Source organism: Solanum dulcamara, chromosome 1, assembly GCF_947179165.1.
Source record: "Solanum dulcamara chromosome 1, daSolDulc1.2, whole genome shotgun sequence".
Taxonomy (NCBI): Eukaryota; Viridiplantae; Streptophyta; class Magnoliopsida; order Solanales; family Solanaceae; genus Solanum; species Solanum dulcamara.
In genome coordinates, this window is record NC_077237.1 from 85519622 (window position 1) to 85541688 (window position 22067).

Sequence of the window (22067 nt, forward strand, 5' to 3'; positions counted from 1 at the left end):
CCAATATTATTATTTTCCTACGTTTACATTTAGTATAAACACTTCATCAATAACTAGTTATTAAGTATTAAAATTGTTCCACTTAATGTATTAAACTCAAACCCAACTGCACAGAAAATATGTTGGTAATTTGAATTGCCGAAGTCATAATACTCTATTATACGAGTATATATTAGTCGAAGTTAAACAAACTATGATTCATGATTTACCATACCGTACAATATCAAAATCGAACTTAAAAATACCGAAATAAATTGGTATGATAATGATATTCTAATTTTAAAAATTGAATACCAAAATTATCGTACCAAAATTTAAATACCATATCGTACCATATTATGCCACCCCTACTACCTACAAACGTGGAGAGAGAGACCAGAATAAGGTGGATCTCCACTACCTACAAGTCTATATCATTGTGGCGTACAGGCATCAAGGATTGAAGCAGCAGTACTAACAGCAGAAGTAGCAGAAAAGGAGATGTTTATAGAGTGAATGACCAATATTATCATTTTCCTACGTTTACATTTAGTATAAACACTTCATCAATAACTAGTTATTAAGTATTAAAATTGTTCCACTTAATGTATTAAACTCAAACCCAACTGCACAGAAAATATGTTGGTAATTTGAATTGCCGAAGTCATAATACTCTATTATACGAGTATATATTAGTCGAAGTTGAAAAAACTATGGTTCATGATTTACCATACCGTACAGTATCAAAATCGAACTTAAAAATACCGAAATAAATTGGTATGATAATGATATTCTAATTTTAAAAATTGAATACCAAAATTATCGTACCAAAATTTAAATACCATATCGTACCATATTATGCCACCCCTACTACCTACAAACGTGGAGAGAGAGACCAGAATAAGGTGGATCTCCACTACCTACAAGTCTATATCATTGTGGCGTACAGGCGGCAAGGATTGAAGCAGCAGTACTAACAGCAGAAGTAGCAGAAAAGGAGATGTTTATAGATTGAATGACCAATATTATTATTTTCCTACGTTTACATTTAGTATAAACACTTCATCAATAACTAGTTATTAAGTATTAAAATTGTTCCACTTAATGTATTAAACTCAAACCCAACTGCACAGAAAATATGTTGGTAATTTGAATTGCCGAAGTCATAATACTATATTATACGAGTATATATTAGTCGAAGTTGAAAAAACTATGATTCATGATTTACCATACCGTACAATATCAAAATCAAACTTAAAAATACCGAAATAAATTGGTATGATAATGATATACTAATTTTAAAAATTGAATACCAAAATTATCGTACCAAAATTTAAATACCATATCGTACCATATTATGCCACCCCTACTACCTACAAACGTGGAGAGAGAGACCAGAATAAGGTGGATCTCCACTACCTACAAGTTTATATCATTGTGGCGTACAGGCGGCAAGGATTGAAGCAGCAGTACTAACAGCAGAAGTAGCAGAAAAGGAGATGTTTATAGAGTGAATGATCAATATTATCATTTTCCTACGTTTACATTTAGTATAAACACTTCATCAATAACTAGTTATTAAGTATTAAAATTGTTCCACTTAATGTATTAAACTCAAACCCAACTGCACAGAAAATATGTTGGTAATTTGAATTGCCGAAGTCATAATACTCTATTATACGAGTATATATTAGTCGAAGTTGAAAAAACTATGATTCATCATTTACCATACCGTACAATATCAAAATCGAACTTAAAAATACCGAAATAAATTGGTATGATAATGATATACTAATTTTAAAAATTGAATACCAAAATTATCGTACTAAAATTTAAATACCATATCGTACCATATTATGCCACCCCTACTACCTACAAACGTGGAGAGAGAGACCAGAATAAGGTGGATCTCCACTACCTACAAGTCTATATCATTGTGGCGTACAGGCGGCAAGGATTGAAGCAGCAGTACTAACAGCAGAAGTAGCAGAAAAGGAGATGTTTATAGAGTGAATGACCAATATTATTATTTTTCTACGTTTACATTTAGTATAAACACTTCATCAATAACTAGTTATTAAGTATTAAAATTGTTCCACTTAATGTATTAAACTCAAACCCAACTGCACAGAAAATATGTTGGTAATTTGAATTGCCGAAGTCATAATACTCTATTATACGAGTATATATTAGTCGAAGTTGAAAAAACTATGATTCATCATTTACCATACCGTACAATATCAAAATCGAACTTAAAAATACCGAAATAAATTGGTATGATAATGATATACTAATTTTAAAAATTGAATACCAAAATTATCGTACTAAAATTTAAATACCATATCGTACCATATTATGCCACCCCTACTACCTACAAACGTGGAGAGAGAGACCAGAATAAGGTGGATCTCCACTACCTACAAGTCTATATCATTGTGGCGTACAGGCGGCAAGGATTGAAGCAGCAGTACTAACAGCAGAAGTAGCAGAAAAGGAGATGTTTATAGAGTGAATGACCAATATTATTATTTTTCTACGTTTACATTTAGTATAAACACTTCATCAATAACTAGTTATTAAGTATTAAAATTGTTCCACTTAATGTATTAAACTCAAACCCAACTGCACAGAAAATATGTTGGTAATTTGAATTGCCGAAGTCATAATACTCTATTATACGAGTATATATTAGTCGAAGTTGAACAAACTATGATTCATCATTTACCATACCGTACAATATCAAAATCGAACTTAAAAATACCGAAATAAATTGGTATGATAATGATATACTAATTTTAAAAATTGAATACCAAAATTATCGTACTAAAATTTAAATACCATATCGTACCATATTATGCCACCCCTACTACCTACAAACGTGGAGAGAGAGACCAGAATAAGGTGGATCTCCACTACCTACAAGTCTATATCATTGTGGCGTACTGGAGGCAAGGATTGAAGCAGCAGTACTAACAGCAGAAGTAGCAGAAAAGGAGATGTTTATAGAGTGAATGACCAATATTATTATTTTCCTACTTTTACATTTAGTATAAACACTTCATCAATAACTAGTTATTAAGTATTAAAATTGTTCCACTTAATGTATTAAACTCAAACCCAACTACACAGAAAATATGTTGGTAATTTGAATTGCCGAAGTTATAATACTCTATTATACGAGTATATATTAGTCGAAGTTGAACAAACTATGGTTCATGATTTACTATACTGTACAATATCAAAATCGAACTTAAAAATACCGAAATAAATTGGTATGATAATGATATACTAATTTTAAAAATTGAATACCAAATTATCGTACCAAAATATAAATACCATATCATACCATATTATGCCACCCTACTACCTACAAACGTGGAGAGAGAGACCAGAATAAGGTGGATCTCCACTACCTACAAGTCTATATCATTGTGGTGTACAGGCGGCAAGGATTGAAGCAGCAGTACTAACAGCAGAAGTAGCAGAAAAGGAGATGTTTATAGAGTGAATGAATCAATATTATTATTTTCCTACGTTTACCCCCCCCCCCCCACTCCCTTTTTCTCGTTTATCTTATTTTATTTCTTTGATTTCTTGTTTGTTATTTTTGTATATTATTATTATTATTATTATTATTATTATTATTGCTAGTGCTACTATTATTACTTCCTTGTATTATTACATTATTATTATTATTTTTATGTTGTTGTTGTTGTTGACACTCAATTTTGATTCTACAAAGTTTAATTAATTTTTAAGTTTTTTCAATTTCAAACAATTGAAAATATTTGTTTTCTAAAATAAAAAATACTATTAAATCATTTTCAAGGCAATTTTATCTTCTTTTTCCCATAAAATATATCTCTACATACTTATAATATATAGATTTATATAATTATCGCTTCTAATAAAGATTTGAAAGATCGTATTATAATAAATGGTGTGCAAATTAAGCTTTCATCTTTCCTTAAAAATCGACTAATTTTACAAAATAGTTGACATAATTGGCACCTTTATTTGAAAATAATTAGTCTACGATAAGGTAATTAACAAGCTTAGAAGCTAATTGAAAGCATAATTTATTTTTTTCTCAATTCTACGCGATTTCAAAATAATTTGGGAATATTTGCTAAAATCTGGCCGAAGGACCAGGTCCTTTTCAGCTCTTAATTTATTAAACATTTGGACTTTCTAATTCAGCCAAATCAGGCCCAAAATTACAGCAGATCCAGCCCAGCTCCAAACTTAACTCCTATACAATATACAACTATACTCTTCTCTTCCTCAATTCTCTCAGCACAGTCCAAAATCGATTTCAGAACGATGCTACCTTCCCATTTTCCTTCGATTTCTCCCTATTTCGTACAACTCGCGTGCATAAAAAGAACATACAAAAAAGTGCTGAAGTTTTCGCCAAAAATGGCAAGGGGAACGTACAACTCATTTAAAGAACATATAAAACCTGATTCATTCTAGAGATTGAGGAGTTTTGTTGGTGAATAAGACATTAGAATGAAATTAGGTGAACTAATAATATTACCTATCAGGAAAAAAAACAATATACATTTACTTTTTTCCTGTTGAATTAAGTATTTTTTTTCTTTCTTTTGATCGTTGTTGAATTACAAAAATCAGTATTATAGTATACATTGTTGAATTAATATACATTGTTGTTGTTGTTGTAGTATTATAGTAATTGTTACCTTTATAAGACATTCAAAATTAAGAAAATATTTTTTAAATTTTAATTCTTTGATAATCTAATTATTTGAGCTTGAAATATTTAATAATACATCTCAAAGAATTGAAACAATCTGAAAATGTTTAATAATACATCTCAACAACAACAACAACAACCCAGTGAAATTTCACAACGTGGGGTCTGGGAAGTAGAGTGTACGCAAACCCTACTTCTACCAAGGTAGGACGGCTGTTTTCAGGAGAACCTCGGCTCAAAGAATTGAAAATAATCTTACAAAGCTAATATTAAAACATGGTTGATTCAAATTGAAGTAAATTAGATAAATTAAAAAATAAAAAGTAACTGTAAATTTAATCGTATACAATATTTAATTAAAATTAGATCAATAATAAATTTTCAAAAAGCTGAGCATAATAATTAGTATCTCTTCATCTCATATCAGTTGATCATCTTATTAAAATAATTGTCTCATAGTAGTTGTTCATCTTACTAAATCAAGAAAGCATTACTTAATTATTTTCTATATTACCCTTGCAATTAATTCTTTTTGAAAGTATTCATATTTGTTTGTAAAATTTTCAAAAAGTTTTTTAAGGGGGTGAAATAGTAAAATTATCTTTTTATTTTATAATTTTTTAATATGCGTGTAAAAAAAAAATTGATTAACTAATATGGGATGAAAGGAGTAAGAGATTAGCGACAAGCTATTAAGAAAATTTTAATTAATACTCCCCCTTCTTTTTTAGTTTCATAATAAGGTCCAGCACAAACTTTAAGAAAAATTAATAAGGAGTGTTGCTAATTTTTAATCTTCATCTATATATGTGACTTTTAATTATAAAATAATTAATCTTAAGGGTAAAATTAAAAAAAATAATTAATTATCTCTTAATTATTTAAATTAACAATTATTGTAAAATAAGTATTTATAGTACATGTGACAACTAAAAAATGAATGAAGAAAGTAATAACAACACTTGAAGCCATTGTCATCGTCCTTCAATGGTGAAGCTGAGGAAAGAGTAGAAGAAGACAAAAAAGAGAAAAAGATTTAAATAGTAAAATAAAAAAGTTATAAATTTATTTAACAGAAAATATTGTAAAAAGTAAATATTAATCTTATTTTTTTGGTTTTCACGCTCTTTAGGAGAGTGAGATACACTCTATGTCAGATATTGAAAAGAAATTTAATAATTTAACTTTAAACTAATTTAGGAATGTGTTAGGACTTTATAATTCGCATGCCATATGAAGGGAAGTAGGTGTGACCATATGGAAGTGCAAAAGACATAATTAATATGAGCAAAGGGAAAAATAATAAAACTAAATAATTTATTAATAATTTTTTAATTACCATATAAAATACAAAATGCCCATCTAACATTAGTCCAAACTTTGAAGTTAATAAAAAAACGTGATTGTACATGGGCACAAAATTCTATCTCAAATGAGCAGTTCTGCGAACCAACGTATTATGTTAATAAGGAGTATTGTTTGACCAATATATCCTTTATTAATTTTTTAATTTTTATCTAAATATGTGTCTCTTAATTCTAAAATGATTAATGTTAAAGTTAAAATTGAAAAAAATAATTATTTCTTAATTGTTTAAATTGATAATTATTTTAGAACAAATATTTATAGTATACATGACAACTAAAAAGGAAACAAAAAATTAATAACAATAAATAGATAAAAAAAATTATATTAACCTAGTATTAGTATAAACATAAATGTTTAGAAGTTGAAACTTTGACTATTCTATTTTAATTGAAATGTATTGTAAATGTTATTGATTAACAAAATGAGTTGTCTGTACTTTCTTTTGAATTTATATTTCTACATGTGTAATATGTTAGTATAATACAATTGAGACCTTTTTTAAAATTTTTAAAGTCATAATACTCTATTATACGAGTATATATTAGTCGAAATTGAGCAAACTATGGTTCATGATTTACCATACCGCACAATATCAAAATTGAACTTAAAAATACCGAAGCATACCAAAATAAATTGATAGGATAATGATATAATAATTATAAAAATTAAATATCAAAACTATCGTATCAAAATTTAAATACCATACCATATCATACAATATCATACTATGCCCACCCCTGCTACCTACAAACGTGGAGAGAGAATTAAGTAATCACAGTACTAACTAGAATAAGGTGGATCTCTAGGCGTAATAATTATACACTACCTACAAGTCCATAGCACTGTGGCGTACAGGCGGCGAGAAATATTTAATCATTAAATAACTACAAAAGTCAATATTTAATCATTCAATAAGTACAAAAGTCAATACTTAATCATTTAAATAAATACAAATTAGTTATTATCAAATTTAAATTGTTCAAAATATAAATATTAATAAATATCTTTTAAATGAAATATATGTCATATAAAATAAAATAGAAAAGTAATTAGAAAAGACAAATCCACGTGCCTCTATTATTTTTGCAGAATAAAATTTAATTTATTGTTGTTTTTCTCAGTACCGTCACTAGCAGTGTACCTACTAGCTAGGCCTGTTTTCTGTTGTTTTTTTCTCAGTGCGGGAACCGGCACTGACAGTGTACCTACGCCTGCTTTTCTGTTGTTTTTCTCAGTGTGGGAACCGACACTGGCAGTGTACGTTTGCTTTTCTATTTTTCTGTAGTTTTTCTCAGTGTTCACTGGGCATCGGCACTGGCAGACACTATGGTACCTACTAGCTAGGCCTGTTTTTCTGTTTTCCACCCATTTTTTCTAAAACAAGTTTTTTGTGAGTTAGTATTGCAGTATAATATCTTTGTACTATTTAATAATATTTGGTATGAGATAATTTGATATTATTTGATAGCATATTTGTAGGGAGATATTCAGTTTCCTTATTTCAATATTGTATTACATATGTATTCTCTCTTGGGAATGAATAGAAGACAGTCAAGATTGTATAGTTCTTTTCATGGTATCAGAGTCAAAAGACCATTTCTCTTAATGGTATCATGGTATCAGAGCAAAAAAAACATTTCTCTTTTAGTAGAGAAATTGACAAAATGGTTAGGGCATATTTAATTCATAATACTAAATTTCCACCTTTAATTCACTATAATTTTTACATTAACAAAAATTATTCTCTTTATATTCTTTACTCTTTAATATTATATTATTATTTTTTATTTCATAAAATAAATATTCTTTTAATATATTCACTCTATATAATTCATATTCTTTTTTATATTATTATTTAATATAAAATTATTTTATAACATAAATTTTTAAATAATATAAATTGTTAACAAATATTATACAATATGCATATTAATGGATGATATAAATAAAAGTAAAATCATTGATGAAAGACAATTAAATAAATACTATATTATGATAATACTTTAAGGAATATTGAAGGTCCACAAGGCTCAACAGCATATAGTTGTAGCCCTTATAAAAAGAGCCTCTTAACCATAGCTTAGCTTTCTGTCTATCTTATTCTTTTACCTATGTAATTTTGGAACTTTGAAATATATATTATTAGTATTTATTAACGTTCTGCTTTTGAATATGAAAACTTGTTGCACTATTAGCCTATGAGCCCTTGATGTTTGTGCCAACTGTTCACGGAAAATATGTTGGTAATTTGAAAAAAAAAGAAGGGATAAATCAAACATTATAACTAGTTTAGCTAGAGATAATTTTTGGAGTATTTGACTTCATCTTTGTATATGATTAGTTTCTCCAAAAATATTCTGCAACTCTTGTCAAATCTTCTAAAAATGCACGTTTCAATCTATGCTGCACTGGTCCTTCAGAAATGTCGTAGCACAGGTACAAAAGCATATTTAAAGTATCTTACACACACTCGACAACATTATTGGTTGGAGGATCTTAATGTAAGTGTTGCGACACTTTTGGAGAATCCGAGCAACATAAGCTTCAATGATAAACTGATATCTGTAAGAGCTTCACCTCAACATAGATAAACGAACACCAATGAATTATAATTTATATGAGGGTTTAACAACAATGTTCACTTTTCTGTATACAAAACACCAGGAAGAAAAATCATTTAATAGTGATATAATTATAAGTATGTTATTTACAAAATGGCTCACACAATAAGTTCCAGTTACAATATTGTTATCCAAAAGGTTACAAGAAATTAATCATAAACACATCATAATGAACTAATGGTCACATTAATTACTCGATAACTATTGTCTATAGATGATTGACACCAGAGTCGTATTGTTTTCTCTCTTCTTGAATAGACTGAAAAATCCGAGCAGCGGATTCTGTGGCAGACCTTACATTACGAGGTACGACTTTGATGACTCTAGCATGACGACTAGGAACATTTCTTTGCTCTGTGGCGTTATCCACAATTATTTTGTTAGCTGTTCCACTTGGACTGCTTGCAGTGCTGGCCTGCATCTCAGCATCTCTAGAGGAATGAGACTTCACATCTGGGATACTGATGATGAGAAGCTGGAATTCCATAAGATGGAGCTGAACGGTTTCCTATTATCGGAGTCGATCCTGGGGGTCCATAACCTCCACAGATTGAACTCGTGACTCCGGATCTAGGATATGGCTTGTATACTAGTCCTTCGGAGGGAGTCATGACTGGGATCAACCATTGGTACCCTGAGGGTTGATTGAAGCTCCAAGGACCCATAGTGGAGTCATTTGTTATTGGGTGACCTGAAAACAGACTGTAGCTAGAAGGCTGGCTATTATTTTGCACAGAAGAGAAGGATGCCTTTCCCACCGTGTTTTCAGCCGAACATTCCATACTAATGTTAGGCCTCTCCAAATCCTTCCTTTGCTTCGAAACATTGTGACCATCTCTGACAATATACTCCAGCGGAAGTCTTTTAGCAGATGAATCCTTCACAGGTTTGCCTACTGTATTTTCAGCAGAACATTCCACCCTAGTGTTTGGCTTCTCAAAATTCTTCCTCTTGTGACCATCTCCGACGATATACTCCAATGGAAGTCTTTTAGCAGATGAATCCTTTACAGCTTTGCTTAAATCAGCACCATCTTCAAGCATGCTTTGTGAACCAGCTATTAGTCTCTGGACCTGTTATAGTTACACAAAAGCTTAGCAGAATTACTTAATTCAACAACGATCAAAAGAAAGAAAAAAAAATACTTAATTCAACAAGAAAAAAGTAAATGTATATTGTTTTTTTCCTGATAGGTAATATTATTAGTTCAAAAGGTACAGAAACAACGATAGTGCATCATAGGCCTAGACTGACTCCTCTTGTCTCGGTAAGGAATCAATCCAGTCCAGCAGGACATCTATGTTATATGCAATACCAAATCGCATTGCTAATACTACGAGAAATGTAGCCTCTACAACTGCCTCACCTTTATTAGACGATGCAACTCAAAAACTTGAACCGCAAATGCTCTTTGCTGGCTGTTCCAGGACAACAGGGAAAACGTCAAGCAAACAAATAACAAATAGAAAAATCTTAGCTCTTTTAAGTGAATCGAGAAAAAAATTATCAATTAAAAATGAAAACGAAAAAGACTAGTGCACAGTTGAAAACAATTTTAAAGAGAGAGAACCACCAAGTCAATCTAGAGACAACAACAAATACTGATGGAAGAAAGGGGGATGGATATCCTCAATCATCTATAAAGTAGTCAGTTCCACCAAGATGCTTGAACAAAAGAGAACCTAAAACACCAATAAAGAAACCCCGACAGAGACAAACGAAAACCAATAAATATCCAAATACAAGGTGAGAAAGCTCCAATTGAACAAAGACCATTATGAGTCTCTGGACCTGTTATAGTTACACAGAAGCTTAGCAGAATTACTTAATTCAACAACGATCAAAAGAGAGAAAAAAAATACTTAATTCAACAGGAAAAAAGTAAATGTATATTGCTTTTTTTCCTGATAGGTAATATTATTAGTTCAAAAGGTACAGAAACAACGATAGTGCATCATAGGCCTAGACTGACTCCTCTTGTCTCGGTAAGGAATCAATCCAGTCCAGCAGGACATCTATGTTATATGCAATACCAAATCGCATTGCACTATGAGAAATGTAGCCTCTACAACTGCCTCACCTTTATTAGACGATGCAACTCAAAAACTTGAACCGCAAATGCTCTTTGCTGGCTGTTCCAGGACAACAGGGAAAACGTCAAGCAAACAAATAACAAATAGAAAAATCTTAGCTCTTTTAAGTGCATCGAGAAAAAAATTATCAATTAAAAATGAAAACGAAAAAGACTAGTGCACAGTTGAAAACAATTTTAAAGAGAAAGAACCACCAAGTCAATCTAGAGACAACAACAAATACTGATGGAAGAAAGGGAGATGGATATCCTCAATCATCTATAAAGTAGTCAGTTCCATCAAGATGCTTGAACAAAAGAGAACCTAAAACACCAATAAACAAACCCCGACAGAGACACACGAAAACCAATAAATATCCGAATACAAGGTGAGAAAGCTCCAATTGAACAAAGACCATTAGCATTAAAAAAACAAATGATGAAGTAAACTACAAAAGTTAAAAAAATAAAACTATTTACAGGGAAAGTTTCTTATTGTGCAAATACCTCCATCAAATAACTAAACATGTCACTCAAACTGCACCCAGTGGCATGGAAGGACTATCAAAATGCATTATCTGACAAGGTCCTTATAAAACATATTGCAGTTCAAATGTAAAATTTAAGTAGGAACAAATGTCTAACAAATGATAAATATCATTCGGAATCATTCTGGATAACAAGTGACATAATTAATATAGGCAGATATTTCAAGAGAACATGTCATATATTCACAGAACAGATAATGTTGTTACAGCACGCAACAATATTCCAGGAGAACGTACCTCATTTTTACATAAAATACCATGAGGATACACATAGAGGTCGATTGGACACTTTCTCTATAAATGACGATCTGAGTAGCACTTGGAAGTACATCATCAGTTGAGTGGAAATCGAGTTCAAAAGAAAAGCCAATATACAAGTTCCCCCACCCAACTACCAAAGAGATGGCAGACTCATTTTTCACATATGACGATAAAATTCAAATGTCAAGCTTAAATATTTATCATTCACCAAGCCAATACAAAACAGTTGAACTTACTTGGCAATAGCTCTTCTGGCATTCCAGAAATGTTTTTGACCTATTATCCCAACAACATCGTCAGGAGATATGTACATTCCAGATATAGATTCCACCATGGAAGTCTCTGATAAGTCATCACCCTGGTCCACAATTTTTGTTTGTAATGATTCAGATGTCTTGTCTTCCTTTGATTCCGTATCATTACTATGATTATTCTTAGCAATTATCTGCTCTTTTGATGCAACATCATTAACAAGAGGAGAAGAATCACCATTATCAACAACCATAACAGGTTCAGATAGCATGGTGCCACCCACTTGAGAATCAACTCTGCATTCCGCTCGTAGGAGATCATTCTTACAAAATATGCCAAAAGTATTATCTGGGTCATCTCTCGGTTCATATTGCAATCGTAGTTCAGCTTTCTTGCTAGATCACTTAATTCTTTCTGTCAATACAAGTGCTTTAAGGATCACGTCTTGCTAGATCTTTTGATTCTTCCTATCAATACAAGTTTTGAATTATCGAAATACTAGAAATGTAGGTATGATTGGTTTATCCGACTAATTTAACTAATAACAATAGATACATTATTATATTAAGGATCCTGTCATGCTAGATCACTTAATTCTTTCTGTCAATACAAGTGCTTTAAGGATCCTGTCTTGCTCGATCTTTTGATTCTTCCTATCAATACAAGTTTTGAACTATCGAAATTCTAAAAATGTAAGTATATGTTATGTAGGAATTAATTATTGACTTTACCAGACAAATTTAACTAATAACAAAATATACAATAACAACAACAACAACCACCCAGTGAAACCCCACAACGTGAGGTCTGGGGAGGATAAAGTGTACGCAAACCTTACTCCTACCAAGGTAGGACGAATGTTTCCGAAAGACCCTCGGCTCAATAAAAGCATAAAAAGAGGTCAGATAAGGCTAAGAAGTTCAAAGCGATATAGGAAAGCAAATAACGAAAGCGACACAGATAAAATAGAGTAATCAAAGTACAGAACGTAATAGATAATAACAGAAATCAGAGCACAAAAAATTATAGTGCGCTAATGCGCCTACTAATAAGGAAGAATACAGAGACCATGTACTAGCCTTCTGCCCTAATGTGGGTCTTCCACACCTTCATATATTTTGTTCTTTCAAATACTCACAACATTAAATTAACTCTGGTATTGAAATGGCTTCATCTTCTGAGCCTTTACTTCCAGCTTCATCTCCTCTCTCACAGAGCCTTTACTTCCAGCTACTCTCCCCCAAAACAATGTTACTGATGGGGTAGAGATTGAGCCTGAGTCTTCATCTCAGCATTTACTTCCAGCTCCTCTCCCTTCAGCTCCTCTTCCTTTATTTGCCCTCCATCGCAATGTTGCCATTGTTGTGGAGCTTGAGTTGGTAGGATCAAACCTTCAACTCGAATTGCTAAAAAACCAAAAATATGCGGATGATATACTAAATGAGCTGGTAAACCACACCGGTTTTTTGCTTTTGTACACCCTGGGGTTTGATGCTTTAAGCATCAAACACTGTTGGTTGTATCAGCGCCGTGGTTATCATGCTTATTGTGACAATCGGTTACAAAATGGCAAAATTGAAGTTGGAGAGGATGAAGGTGCCTATCAATGACTTGAACTAAAAAAAGAAAAATCTAACCAATCAAGAATTAAGGAAGCAGAGGTAAGAAGGATTAAAAAGAACTGGAAGGCAGGAATGATGATGTTGATGTCGACGAGGTAGGGAATAATGCACAACTTAGTAGTATGGTAAGAGCGGAGTCTATTGTCTCGCGGCTTAATGTATTGATTAAATCGTGCGATATGACGGCATTTGATGATATCAACTGCAAGATGTTTATATACATATTCGTTTGCGGAGGCTTGTACCTGGTAGCCGTTGGCATATTCTTCATTTTTAACAATTGTGGTGAGTGCAACATATACCTACTTCAAACTTGCATTGTTTATATCAACAACTAATCAATTTTTATTTTTCTTGCAAGTTTGTCCTTCCTTTGCAGGTTTAGCCCAGATTTGTATCCCTTTTGAAGATTGGAAGAAAGCTTTTTTTGCTTGACTGTCAATGATTTTGCCAAAGTTATTATTATTATCTAGTCTAAGTAGTAAATTTTTTTCTTTTCCGTGTAAAAAAGGCAAGTTTATGTACTCGTAAATTCTTTCATCATTAACAAGCAAAACGCTTCTTAAGACATCCACAAAAATGATACTGGGATTACAAGCTACCCAATTAATTAAAAAACCACAAAAATCACTGTCATGAACAAAAACACAACTTGCCTTTTTTACACGGAAAAGAAAAAAAATTACTACTTAGACTAGATAATAATAATAACTTTGGCAAAATCATTGACAGTCAAGCAAAAAAAGCTTTCTTCCGATCTTCAAAAGGTACACAAATCTGGGCTAAACCTGCAAAGAAAGGACAAACTTGCAAGAAAAATAAAAATCGATCAGTTGTTGGTGATATAAGCAATGCAAGTTTGAAGTAGGTATATGTTGCACTCAGCACAATTGTTAAAAATAAAGAATATGCCAACGACTGCCAGTAACACACCTCCGCAAACGAATAAATATATAAACATCTTGCAGTTGATATCATCAAATGCCGTCATATCGCACGATTTAATCAATACATTAAGCCGCGAGACAATAGACTCCGCTCTTACCATACTACTAAGTTGTGCAGCATTCCCTACGTCGTCGACATCAACATCATCATTCCTGCCTTCCAGCTTCTTTTTAATCCTTCTTACCTCTGCTTCCTTGATTCTTGATCGATTAGATTTTTCTTTTTTTAGTTCAAGTCATTGATAGGCACCTTCATCCTCTCCAACTTCAATTTTGCCATTTTGTAACCGATTGTCACAATAAGCATGATAACCACGGCGCTGATACAACCAACAGTGTTTGATGCTTAAAGCATCAAACCCCAGGAGTGTACAAAAGCAAAAAACCGGTGTGGTTTACCAGCTCATTCAGTATATCATCCGCATATTTTTGGTTTTTTAGCAATTCGAGTTGAAGGTTTGATTGTACCAACTCAAGCTCCACAACAATGGCAACATTGCGATGGAGGGCAAATAAAGGAAGAGGGGCTGAAGTGAGAGGAGCTGGAAGTAAATGCTGAGATGAAACTCAGGCTCAATCTCTACCCATCAGTAACATTGTTTTGGGGGAGAGTAGCTGGAAGTAAAGGCTCTGTGAGAGAGGAGAAGCTGGAAGAAAAGATGAAGAAGATGGTGAAATTCGACAACCCTAGCAAATTCGATAAGAAGCTGAAATAAAAATGTTTATGCCAAAAAAAGGGAAAATAATGTGAATTTTAAAATTAAAAAAAATAAAAATAATAGTTTAAAAATTTAATTAAAATATAATACATATAAAAGTAATTTAAATGGTTTTACGCCATTTTAGAAAAAAAATAATTGGAATTTAAGAACTTTTTATTTTTGGCGAATTTAAAAACTTTATCACTTGAAAATACCACAATAAACTAAAAAGGCTTATAAGTTGGCATCCAAACGGGCTCTTTATCTGTTCTTTAAATGAGCTGTACATTCTCCTTACCATTTTTGGCGAAAACTTCAGCACTTTTTCTCCATGGACAGATTTGGTTGCCTCCATTTTGATGCAAGCTTTGTCCCAAGCTCTTCAACGGATAGTATGATTTTGAATTTTTTTCTTTCATGTTCTTTTTTACGCACGCTGTACGAAATAGGGAGAAATCAGAGGAAAATGGGAAGGCAGCATCGTTCTGAACTGTGCTGAGAGAATTGAGGAAGAGAAGAGTATAGCTGTATAGGAGTTAAGTTTGGAGCTGGGCCGGATCTGCTGTGATTTTGGGCCTGATTTGACTGAATTAGAAACTCCAAATGTTTAATGAATTGAGAGCTGAAGGACCTGGTCCTTTGGCCAGATTTTAGCAAATATTTCCAAATTATTTTGAAATTGCCTAGAATGGAGAACAAAATAAATTATGCTTTCAATTAACTTCTAAACTTGTTAATTACCTTATCGTAGACTAATTCTTTTCAAATAAAGGCGCCAATTATGTCAACTATTTTGTAAAATTAGCCGATTTTTAAGGAAAGATGAAAGCTTAATTTGCACACCATTTTTTATAATACGATCTTTCAAATCTTTATTAGAAGCGATAATTATATAAATCTATATATTATAAGTACATAGAGATATATTTTATAGGGAAAAAAAAGATAAAATTGCCTTGAAAATGGTTTAATAGTATTTTTGACTTTTGAAAACAAATATTTTCAATTGTTTGAAATTGAAAAAACTTAAAAATTAATTAAACTTTGTAGAACCAAAATTGGGTGTCAACAATAACGTAATAATAATAATAATGTAATAATACTAGGAAGTAATAATAGTAGCACTAGCAATAATAATAATAATAATAATAATAATAATAATATTGTTCATGACAGTGATTTTTGTGTTTTTTTAATTAATTGGGTAGCTTGTAATCCCAGTATCATTTTTGTGGATGTCTTAAGAAGCGTTTTGCTTGTCAATGATGAAAGAATTTACGAGTACATAAGCGCTTGTTCGTTTGTACTGCCAATCTCCCTTTTCATCATCCACAATGTTCACTTTTCTGTATACAATTAATAGTGATATAATTATAAGTATGTTATTTACAAATTGGCTCACTTACCAAATAAGTTCCAGTTACAATATTGTTATCCAAAAGGTTACAAGAAATCAATCATAAACACATCATAATGAACTAATGGTCACATTAATTACTCGATAACTACTGTCTATAGATGATTGACACCAGAGTCGTATTGTTTTCTCTCTTCTTGAATAGACTGAAAAATCCGAGCAGCGGATTCTGTGGCAGACCTTGCATTACGAGGTACGACTTTGATGACTCTAGCATGACGACTAGGAACTTGAGGTTGGGAGCTAATATCCGGGTTCTTGGTAGCTGGAGAAGTTGGGAATAGAGGAAGAACATTTCTTTGCTCTGTGGCGTTATCCACAATTATTTTGTTAGCTGTTCCACTTGGACTGCTTGCAGTGCTGGCCTGCATCTCAGCATCTCTAGAGGAATGAGACTTCACATCTGGGACAGTTCCACTCTTATTGCTTGGCATGTTACTTGAGTTCTGACGTTGAACATATATATTAGCTTCTCCTCCCGATAACTGACCTTGTAAACCTTGAGCAGCGAACTGGCTTGATTGATCTATAGCTGAAGATGAGATTGCTGGATTAATAGCTGGCATGCCATATGAAGGGAAGTAGTTGTGAGCAGCTGGAGGTGCAAAAGGCATTCTGAACCCTTGATACTGATGATGAGAAGCTGGAATTCCATAAGATGGAGCTGAATGGTTTCCTATTATCGGAGTCGATCCTGGGGGTCCATAACCTCCACAGATTGAACTCGTGACTCCAGGTCCAGGATATGGCTTGTATACTAGTCCTTCGGAGGGAGTCATGACTGGGATCAACCATTGGTGCCCTGAGGGTTGATTGAAGCTCCAAGGACCCATAGTGGAGTCATTTGTTATTGGGTGACCTGAAAACAGACTGTAGCTAGAAGGTTGGCTATTATTTTGCACAGAAGAGAAGGATGCCTTTCCCACCGTGTTTTCAGCCGAACATTCCATACTAATCTTAGGCTTCTCCAAATCTTTTCTCTGCTTCGAAACATTGTGACCATCTCTGACAATATACTCCAGCGGAAGTCTTTTAGCAGATGAATCCTTCACAGGTTTGCCTACTGTATTTTCAGCAGAACATTCCACCCTAGTGTTTGGCTTCTCAAAATTCTTCCTCTTGTGACCATCTCCGACGATATACTCCAATGGAAGTCTTTTAGCAGATGAATCCTTTACGGCTTTGCTTAAATCAGCACCATCTTCAAGCATGCTTTGTGAACCAGCTATGAGTCTCTGGACCTGTTATAGTTGCACAAAAGCTTAGCAGAATTACTTTATTCAACAACGATCTAAAGAAAGAAAAAAAATACTTAATTCAACAGGAAAAAAGTAACTGTATATTGTTTTTTTTCCTGATAGGTAATATTATTAGTTCAAAAGGTACAGAAACAACGATAGTGCATCATAGGCCTAGACTGACTCCTCTTGTCTTGGTAAGGAATCAATCCAGTCCAGCAGGACATCTATGTTATATGCAATACCAAATCGCATTTCTAATACTACGAGAAATCTAGCCTCTACAACTGCCTCACCTTTATTAGACGATGCAACTCAAAAACTTGAACCGCAAACGCTCTTTGCTGGCTGTTCCAGGACAACAGGGAAAACGTCAAGCAAACAAATAACAAATAGAAAAATCTTAGCTCTTTTAAGTGCATCGAGAAAAAAATTATCAATTAAAAATGAAAACAAAAAAGACTAGTGCACAGTTGAAAACAATTTTAAAGAGAAATAACCACCAAGTCAATCTAGAGACAACAACAAATACTGATGAAAGAAAGGGGAATGGATACCCTCACTCATCTATAAAAGTAGTCAGTTCCACCAAGATGCTTGAACAAAAGAGAACCTAAAACACCAATAAACATCAACCGCCTGATTTTTAATAGCATTTGCAATGTTTGTACCAAAATTTCTGTAACAAATCCAAACGTAGAAATAGCAATACTTTCAATTTGTGAAACAAACCCAAACGTAAAAATAGCAACAAATCTATAATAGGAATGTGCAATTCATTTGACATTGGTTAATTCAATTACCTAGGAAAACCCCTTTAATCTACTCCTAGTTATTAATGTAAATAAGCATGGAAATTTTTTTAAGAAAATCCAATAGATCATTCATTACAGTAAAGATAAGTTTGAAAAGAAAAAATTAATGTCTTCTTGATTTCTCAAAGAGACTTATTTTGGATCAATTCTTTTGGGCTAAAAGGTCATTTAAAATGGACAAGAGGAGGTAGTATTCAAAAGGGTCATTATCCTATTCAAAGGTGCCTAAACCAATTGAGGGCTTTCACACTCCATCCAATTGCACCAACCACTCTAAATTGTTAAAAACCTCGACAGAGACAAACGAAAACCAATAAATATCTGAATACAAGGTGAGAAAGCTCCAATTGAACAAAGACCATTAGCATTAAGAAAACAAATGATGAAGTAAACTACAAAAGTTAAAAAAATAAAATTATTTACAGGGAAAGTTTCTTATTGTGCACATACCTCCATCAAATAACTAAACATGCCACTCAAACTGCACCCAGTGGCATGGAAAGACTATCAAGATGCATTATCTGACAAGGTCCTTATAAAACATATTGCAGTTCAAATGTAAAATTTAAGTAGGAACAGATGTCTAACAAATGATAAATATCGTTCGGAATCATTCTGGATAACAAGTGACATAATTAATATAGGCAGATATTTCAAGAGAACATGTCATATATTCACAGAACAGATAATGCTGTTACAGCACGCAAAAATATTCCAGGAGAACATACCTCATTTTTACATAAAATACCATGAGGATACACATAGAGGTTAATTGGACACTTTCTCTATAAATGACGATCTGAGTAGCACTTGGAAGTACATCATCAGTTAAGTGGAAATCGAGTTCAAAAGAAAAGCCAATATACAAGTTCCCCCACCCAACTACCAAAGAGATGGCAGACTCATTTTTCACATATGACGATAAAATTCAAATGTCAAGCTTAAATATTTATCATTCACCAAGCCAATACAAAACAGTTGAACTTACTTGGCAATAGCTCTTCTGGCATTCCAGAAATGTTTTTGACCTATTATCCCAACAACATCGTCAGGAGATATGTACATTCCAGATATAGATTCCACCATGGAAGTCTCTGATAAGTCATCACCCTGGTCCACAATTTTTGTTTGTAATGATTCAGATTCCTTGTCTTCCTTTGATTCCGTATCATTACTATGATTATTCTTAGCAATTATCTGCTCTTTTGATGCAACATCATTAACAAGAGGAGAAGAATCACCATTATCAACAACCATAACAGGTTCAGATAGCATGGTGCCACCCACTTGAGAATCAACTCTGCATTCCGCTCGTAGGAGATCATTCTTACAAAATATGCCAAAAGTATTATCAGGGTCATCTCTCGGTTCATATTGCAATCGTAGTTCAGCTTTCTTCAGAACATCATCTAGCTTATCCATTGATGGAATTAAGGTAGAGTTACACGAAAGCTCTCTGCTTACGGCGAGCTGTTTGGGGTTCTCATCATTCAAGTCTTTTCTAGAATGCCCCGAAAGTACTGCAGTAGTGGCAGAGAGCTTTCTACCATCCAAAGTACTATAAAACTTTCCATTTCCTTTGCCCATTTTGGATTTGACAAATACAGGAACTCTAAAATCATCCTCTTCTGTTTTCTTGTTAGACTCAACTGGCAGCAACGGAGTTTTTGAATTTGAACTGCAGGAATGTGACTTTTCAGCAGGATGTCTTGATGGAGGAAATTGTACTGAGAAAAATTCATCTCTTTCACGTCCATTTCCCTGCACAATTTAATTCCTTAAATCAGTCAGGTCATAAATTCAAACATCTACAAGGTTGAATCAGTCTCAATCACCACATTTGTGAAGCCTTTATGCACAAAGACTTCAGCAGCTAACTGAATAGCCATTATCTCTGAATATTTATAATCACCATGCGCAAAATATATAAATCAAATCCAGAGTGAAACAGTTAACACCATGAAACCTCTAAACTGCATAAAGATTAAAGGTAATACCAGCTTACATTAAGAGCACTTTTGATGTCACAGTCCCGTTTGCTACTAGTACGTTATCTCTAGTTTCCAAAAAAAACATGAGAAAAAACAAAGCAAGGGAATGACAACCATTTACTTAATTGAATGAGGTAATTCCAAATTTTCATCAAGAGACCTTTAAGAGAAGGACAATCACATATATAAGTTAATAACATCCTGCTGAAACATTAAGATGAAGAACTTAATGATTTTGAGGTAATACTTAACTTCCTAGTTGTCATGCAAAACATGCCAATGGAAGTGGTGTCAAGCCACCCCAACTTTTTCCCCAATAAAACAAAACAAAGGGGGTTAGCCAACGTGTGCATATCATCCAGTGGTTATCTCAATAATGCTTGCACAATGGTCAATCTAGAAGATTTTGAACAATATTTCAAAGCTAAGACAATTGATTCCGTTATGATTATTCAGGCAACGCATTGCAATTTAACCAATTGCATTGGAAAAAACAACCATCCTATCCTATAAGACTGCTTTTTTGGATGAAAATAAAACTAAGTACTCAACAAGGAAAAAGGATGACCTCATTTATCTTCAATAGGTTTAATAATAACAGTAAATCACAGAGACTAGTAAACATTTCTATTGACCAGTTTGAGGAATCAGCTCACCGATGTAACTATTGTACACTCAACAACAAGGAATATCAATTTTCAGTTTGTATGCATACCTGGCAATTTGCATTTTTGGGATTATTCGAAATCCCATGTTTGAATCTCTGAGAAGGAATACTAAGCTGCTCATAAAGGGCCATCTTGTTTCTTGGAGGTGCTCTTGGACCTCTCTTTTCTGTATCATTAACATGAAGCCTTGGAAACATAGGTCCCATTAATTTCTCTTCACCCTTTCCTCTCTTCATTTCTTCCTCCTAATAGCTTCTCAACAGGTTCACTCAATCTCCAACATTGATTAATTCAATCAAAAAAAAAGGAAACTTAACCATACATTCAAGTTTCAAAATTCGAAGAAATCGGTCCAATTACTTCAAATTTCAGCAACAACAATCAATATTGAAGAAAACCAAGCGAAACCCACCTGAAAAAAACAATAATTCTACCGACCCAGAAAACCCAAAACAGATTCTTTACATAGAAATCAAGCACTTCGGTCCAATTACTTCAAATTTCAGCAAAAACAATCAATATTGAAGAAAACCAAGCGAAACCCACCTGAAAAAAAACAATAATTCTACCGACCCAGAAACCCAAAACAGATTCTTTACATAGAAATCAAGCGATTTCTGAAGCACCCAGAAGCAAAAAAAATGTATACTTTAACAAAATTCCTATTGTATCTCTCTTTTCTTCCTTCTTTTTATGATCAGGTAAAAAAGCCTATTGAAGAGATTACAGTGGAGAAAAAAAAAACAAGAAGTAATTGGAAAAGTCGGCAATAATCAAACGCCTTTGTGAAAATGGAAGGGGCAAAAAAGTGCAAAATGCAGGACCCAATCTTTTTGGATAGAACAGAAAGA

At 32.9% G+C, this 22067-nt stretch overlaps 2 protein-coding genes across 2 annotated transcripts; both read right to left on the minus strand.

Annotated features, from left to right (window-relative positions):
• Positions 1 to 8748: 8748 nt before the first annotated feature.
• Positions 8749 to 12214, minus strand: LOC129895221 (protein EARLY FLOWERING 3-like; the record flags this gene model as incomplete). Its single annotated transcript, XM_055970905.1, has 3 exons — positions 8749 to 9758; positions 10766 to 10817; positions 11802 to 12214. Coding segments are annotated over 3 exons (1107 nt in total), but the record flags the coding sequence as incomplete, so codon positions are not given.
• A 4236-nt stretch (positions 12215 to 16450) lies between these two features.
• On the minus strand, positions 16451 to 22067 carry LOC129881993 (protein EARLY FLOWERING 3-like). The gene is made up of 4 exons (XM_055956103.1): positions 21264 to 22067; positions 19546 to 20318; positions 18039 to 18090; positions 16451 to 17745 (listed from the first exon to the last, which is right to left on the minus strand). Exons 1-4 carry the CDS (start codon positions 21450 to 21452, stop codon positions 16600 to 16602), a joined length of 2160 nt encoding a protein of 719 aa, XP_055812078.1. The 5' UTR covers positions 21453 to 22067; the 3' UTR covers positions 16451 to 16599.

Bases quoted from the DNA above. Each gene is read 5' to 3' on its own strand.
- LOC129881993 (XM_055956103.1), bottom strand. From the start codon at position 21,452: ATGAAGAGAGGAAAGGGTGAAGAGAAATTAATGGGACCTATGTTTCCA. The intron at 18,091-19,545 runs GTAAGTTCAACT...GTCCTGGAACAG, and splicing joins GCCAGAAGAGCTATTGCCAA to CCAGCAAAGAGCGTTTGCGG. The intron at 17,746-18,038 runs GTGAGGCAGTTG...CAACTATAACAG, and splicing joins AGTTGCATCGTCTAATAAAG to GTCCAGAGACTCATAGCTGG.